The 10,462-nt window shown below is 46.5% G+C and overlaps 1 protein-coding gene across 2 annotated transcripts in view; it reads right to left on the minus strand.

The window, feature by feature from the left end:
* Positions 1-10,086, minus strand: part of ttc39c (tetratricopeptide repeat domain 39C) — a 163,216-nt gene extending 153,130 nt beyond the window's left edge. Inside the window, exon 1 of one of the 2 annotated variants that reach the window (XM_072468520.1) lies at positions 9,770-10,086. In XM_072468520.1, coding sequence (XP_072324621.1) covers positions 9,770-9,915 — 146 coding nt within the window. In that variant the 5' untranslated portion in view covers positions 9,916-10,086. The remainder of the gene's footprint in view (positions 1-9,769) is intronic. The other variant, XM_072468521.1, reaches the window with a different exon arrangement.
* Positions 10,087-10,462: the final 376 nt, after the last annotated feature.

Genomic DNA, 10,462 nt, shown 5'->3' on the forward strand with positions numbered 1-10,462 from the left:
GCTTAAAACAAAATGTTTCTCTCGATGGTTGCAGCCTCAAGTGCTTTATGCCAATTTTTTTCAACCTATTTGACACAAAGTATGACTTTAACTGTTTAACTTCATTGTCTGATCAAGCACCTGTTCGTCCTTCATTACAGAGCGGGCCTATTTACCATTACAACACCACAGACTCCTTCATAGTAACATTCTTCTGTGTACTTAAATAGACAGTTGCAATGGTGCAAGTTGGAAAGCTTCCATCATCAGCTTACATCTTAAAACACTAGAATGAACTAAACATGTTTAACCAAAACCAACATTCATTTGAAAAATGAAAGTAGGCTTCAAATGAAGTTACTGTGAAAAGCCCCTAGTCACCACATTCCGGCACCTGTTTGGGGAGGCTGGTTGGGGAATTGAACCGTGCTGCTGGCCTGCCTGGGTCCACTTTAAAAGACAGCTATTTAGCCCAGTGTGCTAAACCAGCCCCATTTAAACAAGCAAGAAAGAAGTCAGCCGTTAGGTTTTAGCTAGAATTCCGGGAGTCATACTTTAGGAGGGATGTTCAAGAGGACTTACAAAAGGAGATTCACTAGAATGGTACCAGGCTGAGAGACTTTTCATTAATGTGGGAGGACTGAAGAAAGTGGGATTGTTCTTCTTAGAGCAGAGAAGGTTAAGGAGGATTTGACAGAGATGTTCAAAAGTATGAAGGGTAGATTATGAGAGAAGTTAGGAGTGCAAATAAGGAGAGACTGCCCAGTGGCTTCAGGGTCAAAACCCAGAGGACACAGAATAAAACTGAATTCCACATTAGGTTTGAAAATTACATACGTCACAATTAAGAATCTTACCTTAAACAAAGTTAGGTAATAATAGTAATCTTTATTAGTGTCACAAGTAGGCTTACATTAACATTGCAATGAAGTTACTGTGAAAATCCCCTGGTTGCCACATTCCGGCGCCTGTTCGGGTACACAGAGGGAGAATTCTGAATGTCCAAATTACCTAACACACACGTCTTTCAGGACTTGTGGGAGGAAACCGGAGCACCCGGAGGAAACCCACGCAGACACGGGGAGAACGTGCAGACTCCGCACAGTCACCCAAGCCAGGGATCAAACACGTTCTCTGGTGCTGTGAAGCAACAATGCTAACCACTGTGCCACCATGCCACCCTATACATAGGTATGTGGGGAGAGCTGGCTACAGTTGAATGGGCAAATAGACTAAAAGTTTTTGGCAGTGACTAAACAGTATGAAACATACAAAGAAACAACTTGAAATGTTCAAAAAAATACATTGCATTGAAAAACCTAATTTTAATGAGAAATATCCAACTCTGGCTTACAAAGGAGGATAATAATAGTATCAGATTAATAGGAGAGACTTATAATGTGCGTGATATAGAACACCTGAGGATTAGGAGTGTTTTAGAAACCAACAAAGGGCCACCAAAAAGTTGATGAAAGGGGAAAAATAGAACGAGTAAACTAGACATGAATATAAAAACACATCAGGCCTTTTAGAAGTTTATAGCAAGGAAGAGTGTAGCTAAAATAAACAGGGACAGGAGAAACAGGGACAGGAGAAATTATCATGGGAAATGAGGAAATTGCAGAGACATTGAACTAATATTTTGTGTCAGTCTTCACAGTAGAAGACACAAGTTACATACCAGAAATACAAGGCAACTTAGAGTGAGGAACTTAATGTGATTAATATCAGCAGAGATAAAGTACTGGAGAAACTCAAGGGACTAAAATACAACAAATCCCCTGATGGCCTACATCTCAATGTTCTAAAAGAGTTAACTGCAGAATTAGTCGGCGCTCTGGAAATGATTGTCCAAAATTCCAAGGTTTCTGGATTGCCCCATCAGGTTAGAAGTTAGCAAATCTAACAATGTTATTCAAGAAAGGAGGGAGAGAGAAAACAGGGAACTCCAGGCAATTTAGACTGACATTAGTCACCAGGAAAGTGCTGTAATCTATTATTAAGGAAGTCTGAACAATGTACTTTAAAAAGTCATAGTATGATTAGAACAAGTCTACATGGTAGCTGGGCTGAAAAGTGGCAGATGGAGTTTAACCCTGATAAGTGTGAGGTGATTCATTTTGTTAGGACAAATTTGAATGCAGATTACAGGGTTAACGGCAGGGTTCTGAAGAATGTGGAGGAGCAGAGAGATCTCGGAGTTCATGTCCATAGATCTCTGAAAGTTGCCACCAAAGTGGATAGAGCCGTGAAGAAAGCATATAGTGCGTTTGCATTTATTAACAGGGGGATGGAGTTTAAGAGCCGTGAGGTTTTGCTGCAACTGTACAACACCTTGGTTAGACCACATTTGGAGTATTGTGTGCAGTTCTGGTCACCTCATTATAGGAAGGATGTGGAAGCATTGGAACGGGTGCAAAGGAGATTTACCAGGATGCTGCCTGGATTGGAGGGTAGGTCTTATGAGGAAAGGTTGAGGGAGCTAGGGCTTTTCGCATTGGAGTGAAGGAGGATGAGAGGTGACTTAATTGAGGTGTATAACATGATGAGAGGGATAGATAGAGTGGACGTTCAGCGATTTTTTTTCCTCGGGTGGATGTAGCTGTTGTTACAAGGTGGCATAACTATAAGGTTCATGGTGGAAGATATAGGAGGTATGTCAGAGGTAGGTTCTTTACTCAGAGAGTGGTTGGGGCGTGGAACGCACTTCCAGCTATGGTAGTGGAGTCGGACACTTTAGGAACTTTCAAGCGGTTATTGGATAGGCATATGGAGTGCACTAGAATGATTGGGAGTAGGTTGATTTGATCTTAGTTTCAGACTAGTTCGGCACAACATCGTGGGCCAAAGGGCCTGTACTGTGCTGTTCAGTTCGACGTTCCATGTAATGTTCCCTAAAAGGTGTGAAACCCGCAAATATTGACGTTCAGAGGCACTGGAATATGCTCATAAAAGAACCCAGGAAGTTACATGTAGGTATAGCAAACGATTAGGAAATGGCATCTTGGCCTTTATCATATGGGGGTTGGAGTATAAGAGTAAGAAACCCTTGCCACAGTTGTTCAGGTATTTGGAGAGCCCATGTCTGGAATACTGCATGCAATTTTGGTTTCCATTTTTAAGGAAGAACTTATTTGCATTTCAATCTGTCTAGTAAAGGTTCATTAGATTGGCTCCTGACATGACAGGTTGGTCTATGATGCGAGGCTGAATAAATTTGGCCTATATTCTCCAGAGTTTAGAAGAATGAGATCTCATTGAAACACACACGATGTTGAACGGGCTTCACGGGGTGGGTACTGAGAGGATGTTTCCGTTGATCAGGCAATCAAGAACACGGGGACAAAGACTTAGGATAAAGGGACACTCACTTAGGACCGAGATGAGGAGAAATTAATTCACAACCCAAGGGTTGTGAATCTTTGGAATTCTCTATCCCAGAGCATTGTGGATGCTCCATCATTGAATATATTTAAGGCCAGGATGGAATTCTGGTCTCTCGGGGAATCAAGGGATACGAGGATCAAGCGGAGAAATGGAGCTGAAGACTAAGATCAGCCATGATCGTATTGAATGCTTAAGCAGGCTCAACGGACTAGCTACTTCCACCCCCATTTCATGTATCTTTGTATTGATGGTAAGAAACTGCTGTTAGGGAAGATCTTTAAATTGCTGTAAATTAGGAAAGTGTAATATTTTTAAAGAAGTAGTTATACTTGAATGTAACTGAGAAGACCAGGAATAAGGGAAAGTCAGCGCCAATATAATAAAATAATCTGAAGTAGAATAAAGTGAACATAAGGGAAGTAAACTTAAGGCGTAGCAGGGCAACTCAGTCAAGTGGAATGCATGGCCTGTAAATTGTGGGAGGTATGAGCGCTACTGGTGTCCGAGACAGCCATGTGTGCAGGACGTGCTGCCAGCTGCAGAAACTTGGGTTTGGGTTTCAGGGCTCGAGTGGTAGCTGGAGTCACTGTGGCAGATCCACGATGCTGAGAGCTACATGGTTAGCCCGTTCAGAGAGGTGGTTACACTGCAGCTTAAGGGCCTGGGTGACCACCAGACAGCCAAGGAGAACTAGGCAGGTAGTGCAGGAGTCCCCTGGGGTCTAGCTCACAAATATGTTTTCCATTTTCAAAGAGGGTGAGGGTGCTGGTTCCTCAGAGCAGTGCGACAGAGCCAGATTTGTGGCGCCACGGGCAGCGCGATGTTCAGAGGGGAAAAGAAAGGAAGAGCAATGGTGATAGGGGATTAATTAGTTTCGGGAACAAGCAGGCATTTCTGTGGCCGTAGACATGACTCCAGCGTGGCATGTTGGCTCCCTGGTGTCACGGTCAAGGATGTCACAGAGCGGCTGCAGCACGGTAGCATTGTGGATAGCACAATTGCTTCACAGCTCCAGGGTCCCAGGTTCGATTCCAGCTTGGGTCACTGTCTGTGCGGAGTCTGCACATCCTCCCCGTGTGTGCGTGGGTTTCCTCCGGGTGCTCCGGTTTCCTCCCACAGTCCAAAGATGTGCAGGTTAGGTGGATTGGCCATGCTAAATTGCCCTTAGTGTCCAAAATTGCCCTTAGTGTTGGGTAGAGGTGTTGACCTTGGGTAGGGTGCTCTTTTCAAGAGCCGGTGCAAACTCGATGGGCTGAATGGCCTCCTTTGCACTGTAAATTCTATGATTCTTCAACGGGGGGGGGGGGGGGGGGGGGGGGGGAAGGAGGAGGAGGAAACAGCTAAGGTGATGGTCAACATTGGTACCAATGACTTAGGTAGGAAAGAGGATGGGTCCTGCAACTAGAATTTAGGGAGCTAGGTAGAAGTTCAAATGTAGTCATCTCTGGATTACGTCCAGTGCCATGTGAAAGTGAGGACAGAAATAGGATAGGGCAGATGAATGCATGGCTGGAAAGATGGTGTAGGAAGAAGGACTTTACATTCCTGGACACTGGGACAGGTTCTGGGGAAGCCAGGCAGGTTGTACTGAACAGAGCTGGGACTGAGTTCCTTGCGTGATGTCTTGCTCGTGCTGTCGGGTGGGCTTTAAAGTAACTCAGCAGTGTGCAAATCAAAAACAACATTACTAGGGAATACCAGGGTGCACAGACAACTGAGAGATAAAGACAGAACTAGTATAGAGGATAATAAGGCAATCATTGAATTTACAGTGCAGAAAGAGGCCATTCGGCCCATCGAGTCTGTAAGGCAAGGTTGGAGTAAGGTGAGAAATTAATGAAGGCTAAATCAGGGTTACTGTCCATGTCAGTGAATGCACGGAGTATACTAAATAAGATTGGCGAGTCACAGCGCAAATTGCGCTGTTGAAATATGATGTGATGATAACAGAGATCTCAAGGAAAGGCAGGACTGGGTGTTAAATATTCCCGGGTACAAGGTGTCCAGAAAAGTTAGGAAAGAGAGAGGAGTGGTGGTATTGGTTAGGGAGAGCATTGCAGGGCTGGAGAAAGAGGATGTCCCAGAGGATTCAAGGACAGAATCAATTTGGCTCGAGCTAAGGAACAAAAAGTGTGAATGACAATGCTCAGTGTAGTCGATAGACCACCAACTAGTGGGAAGGATGGAGAAGGGTGGCACAGTGGTTAGCACTGTTGCTTCACAGGGTCAGGGACCCGGGTTCAATTTCGGCATTGGGCGACTTTGTGTGTGGAGTTTGCACTTTCTCCCAGTGTGTGCGTGGGTTTTCTCCGGGTGTTTCGGTTTCCTCCCATATTCCAAAGATGTGCAGGTTAGGTGGATTGGCCATGTTGACTTGCCCTTTAGTATGCAGGGGTGTGTAGGGTGGGGTTACAGGGATAGGGCAGGGAAGTGTGCCTAGCTAAGGTGCTCTTTTAGAGGGTCAGTGCCGACTCGATGCCCTAATGGCCTCCTTTTTCTTTGTAAGAATTCTATGGTTCTAAGTACTAATCTGCAGGGAAATTACAGAGATGCACAAACATTTGAGTATTTTTTACTGGCGATTTTAATTACCCAAATGTAGACTGTCGCAGTGTAAAGGTGAAGAAGGGCTAAAGCTCCCAGATTGTGTTCAGGAAAGTTTTCTCCAGTTGGATGTGTCCAGTCCAACTAGAAAGATTGAACAGTTGAGCCTGGTTCTCGAAAACAAGGTGGGCCAAGTAGACCGAGTGCCATGGGGGAGCATTTATGAGGTAGTGATCACTGCATTGCAAGGATTAGGATGATGATAATAATCTTTATTGTCACAAGTAGGCTTATATTAACACTGCAATGAAGTTACTGTGAAAAGCCCAGTCGCCCATTCCGGCGCCTGTTCGGGTACATAGAGGGAGAATTCAGAATGTCCAAATCACCTAACAAGCACGTCTTTCGGGACTTATGGGAGGAAACCGGAGCGCCCGGAGGAAACCCACGCAGACAAGGGGAGAACGTGCAGATTCCACACAGTGACCCAAGTCGGGAATCGAACCTGGGACACTGGCGCTGTGAAGGAACAGTGCGAACCACTGTGTTACCGTGCCGCCCACATAGAAAAAGACAATAGAAAATTCAGAGTGAGGATAATTAACTGGGGGTGAGCTGACTTCAATGGGGCACGAACGGAGCTGGGCTGAATAAACTGGAACAAAAGGAAAAACTGTATATGAACAATGGGCTACCTTCAAACAAGAAATGGCTTGGGAACAGTCAAGCTATATTCCCTCAAAAGGTAAAGGAAAGGCAAACAAACCCAGAGCTCCCTAGATGAAAATCCAGATAGAAATTAAGATAAGGAAGAAAAGGTGTGTTCATGACAGATGTCAGGTGGAAATACAATTGAGAACCAAGAGGAATGCAGAACGTTCAGAGGGGAGGTGAAAAAGGTCACTAGAGAAGCGGAGAAGGATTAGGACAAAAGATTGGCAGCCAGGGTAAGGAGGAATCACAAAGTCTTCTACAGGCAAATAAACAGTAAAAATGAAGGGACCAAAAAGGGCATTTACCACTTGGAGGCAGGGGGCTGAGGTATTAAGTGAATACTTTACATAATTTTTATTCGTTCCTGGGATGTGGGCGTCGCTGGCTGGGTCAGCATTCATTGCCTATCCCCGAGGGCATTTAAGGGTCAACCACATTGCTGTGGGTCTGGAGTCACGTGTAGTCCAGGTAAGGACAACAGATTTCCTTCCCTAAAGTGACCCAGATGGGTTTTTATGATAATTGACAATGGTCATCATTACAGATTTTTATGAATTCAAACTCTATCATCTGTCCTGGTGGGATTCAAACCCAGCTCCCCAGAGCATTATTACCCTGGGTCTCTGGATTACTAGTCCAGCGACAATAGCGCTACGCCACTGCCTCTCTCTAACTTTACCAAAGAGGTAGATGCTACCCAGGCCACGGTGACAGATGTCATTAGACGGGTTCAAAATTGTTAAAGAGGAAGTGTTGAATAGACTGCGGGTACTGAAGGTTGACACGGCACCGGGACCAGATGAGATGCACCCAAGGATATTGAAGAAAGTGAAAGTGGAAATTGCAGGGGCACTGGCCATAATTTTGCAATCTTACAGGTGAGGTGCCAGAGGACTAGAGAATAAAAAAGACTAAGGATGAAACCAGCAATTACAGACCAGTCAATTTAACATAAGGGGAAGCTTCTAGAAACAATTATTCGGGTTAGAATTAGTAGTCACAGTGAAAAATGTGGGGTGATTAGTAAGAGCCAGCATGGACTTCGAAAGGGTAAATTGTGTTGAACTAAATTGCTGGAATTTTTTGAAGTAGCAAAAAGGGTGGATGAGGGTAATGCTGTTGATGTGGTGTACATGGACTTTCAAAAGTCATTTGATACAGTGCCACACAACAGACTTGGTTAGCACAGCACTAAATCGCTGGCTTTGAAAGCAGATTAAGGCAGGCCAGCAGCACGGTTCAATTCCTGGCCCAGCAACCCCGAACAGGTGCCAGAATGTGGCGACTAGGGGCTTTTCACAGTAACTTCATTTGAAGTCTACTTGTGACAATAAGTGATTTTCATTTCATTGAGAGAAGAATTATAGCTCATTGGAAAATTTGAATAATAGACAGCAGAGACCAACTGTTAATGGATATTTTTGGGCTGTGGGCAGGTTCTCCAGGGGTCAGTATTGGGGCCTTTGCTTTTCCTGATATATTTTAATATTCTCGACCTTGGTGAGCAGGGGACAGGTCCAAAGTCTGCAGATGACACAAAACTCGGGAGTATTGTAAACTGTGAAGAGGGCAGTGTAGAACTGCAAAAGGACATGTACAAGTTAATGGAGTGGGCAAATAGGTGGCAGATGAAGTTCAATGCAGAGAAGTGTGACGTGATGCATTTTGGTAGGAAGAACATGGAGAGCCAATATAAAATAAGGGGTAAAATTCTTAAAGGGGTGGAGCAGCAGAGGGACCTGGGTGCATATGTGCATAGATCATTGGAGGTGGCAGGACAATGAAGAGGGCAGTTCATAAAGCACATAGTATTCTGGGCTTTATTAACAAGGGCACAGAGTATAAGAGTCAGGTTGTGCTGAATTTATACACAATGCCATTCAGACCTCTGCTGGAATATTGTGCACAGTCCTGGGTGCTACACCAAAGGAAGGCTGTGAATGCATTGGTGAGAGCACTGAAGAGGTTTTAAGAATGGTTGCAGGGAAGAGAAACCTCAGTTATGAGGATAGATTGGGACTGTTCTCCTTGGAGAGATTTGATTGAGTTGTTCAAAATCACGAGGGCACTTGACAGAGTAGATAGGGAGAGCCTGTTCCTGTTCATAAAAGGATCAAGAACGAGAGGGCACAGATTTAAAGTGTTTTGCAGAAAAAGCTAATGTGATGTAAAAAAAAAGTGTCGTGGAGACAGGTTCAATCAAGGCATTCCAGAGGTCATTAGATGATGACCTGGCCTCTTTCTGCACCATAACAATTCTGTCAATTTGGGAAATTATTTTAACAATGTAAGTTGTGGTTTGGAATGTGCTGCCTGAAAGGACAGTGTAATAGGAACTTTCAAAAAGGAGAAACCTTGATAATAATCATCTTTGTCACAAGTAGGCTTACATTAACATTGCAATAAAGTTACTGTGAAAAGCCCCTAGTCGCCACATTCCGGCAGCTGTTCGGGTACACAGATGGAGAATTCACCATGTCCAATTCACCTAACAGCATGTCTTTTGAGACTTGTGGGAGAAAACTGGAGCACCCGGAGGAAATCCATGCAGGCATGGGGAGAACATGCAGGACAATGGGGAGACAACAAGGAGAGAGGGACTGACTAAGAGAGTCGGCACTGATTCAATGAGCCACATGTCCTCTTTCTGTAACATAACAGAAATTGCTGGGAAACCTCAGCAGCTCTGGCAGCCTCTGTGGGGAAAGAAACAAGAACTCCTGTCCAGAGTCTGAAGAGAAGGAGAAATGTGATGAGATGGGATTCTGTACTGGTTTCAGAGTGTCGAGGTGAGGTGGAAGCTCAGGGAGAAGTGGCCTCTTCCTGTGCCTCATTAAAGCAGCGAAGGAGGAGAATCAGAGGCATAAGAAGCAGTGAGTGGTGAGAGGCCAGAGAGAGAGGCCGCAGAGTGAGGGAGTAGGGGTGGGGGAGCCCACTGGATCCCGGATACGGTCGCGCGATCCCAGTGGATCCCGCAGCCACTCGATCCCAGTGGACCCCGGATCCCCGCAGCCACACAATCCCAGTGGATCCGGGATCCCCGCAGCCACACGATCCCAGTGGATCCCAGATCCCCGCAGCCGCGCGATTCCAGTGGATCCCGGATCAGGCCGAGTGGATCCCGGATCCCCGCTGCCGCGCTTACCGGTATTTTTTGAAGAGCTGGTCTGATTGGCGGAAGCCGTTGTTGAGCAGCATGTTAATCCCGGCCAGCGCCAACTCCGCGTCGTCCGGGGGCAGCAGGGGGCCTTCCGCCGCCGAGCCCGAAGCCTCGCCGCGCCGGCGATCCATCCCGCCCGGCCCTGCCCCGGGCCACTGTGCAGGCGGCCCTGTCCCGGGCCCGCTCCGGGTCACTGTGCAGGCGGCCCTGTCCCGGGCCCGCCCCGGGTCACTGTGCAGGCGGCCCTGTCCCGGGCCCGCTCCGCAGTGTGTCCGCTGCCACTCCGGTCCGGCCGGCCTGTCCAACGCGCACCTCGCAACGCGCAGGCAGTGACATGGCAACGGTGACCCTTCACTCCGCTCGCCCAGCCAATCAGCCGCAGGCCCCTCCCCGCCCCAGCCCAGCCTCCAGGGTTACCAACCCTCCCGGATTGCGCGGGACACCCCCTGCCTGTTACCAACCCTCCCGGATTGCGCGGGACACCCCCTGCCTGTTACCAACCCTCCCGGATTGCTCGGGACACCCCCTGCCTGTTACCAACCCTCCCGGATTGCCCGCGTCAATTTGATTTCTGGAAACAATTATTCGGGTTAGAATTAGTAGTCACGGTGAAAAATGTGGGGTGATGAGTAAGAGCCAGCATGGACTTCGAAAGGGCAAATTGTGTTGAACTAAATT

The sequence above is a fragment of the Scyliorhinus torazame genome, chromosome 11, assembly GCF_047496885.1.
Source record: "Scyliorhinus torazame isolate Kashiwa2021f chromosome 11, sScyTor2.1, whole genome shotgun sequence".
NCBI classification, from domain to species: Eukaryota; Metazoa; Chordata; class Chondrichthyes; order Carcharhiniformes; family Scyliorhinidae; genus Scyliorhinus; species Scyliorhinus torazame.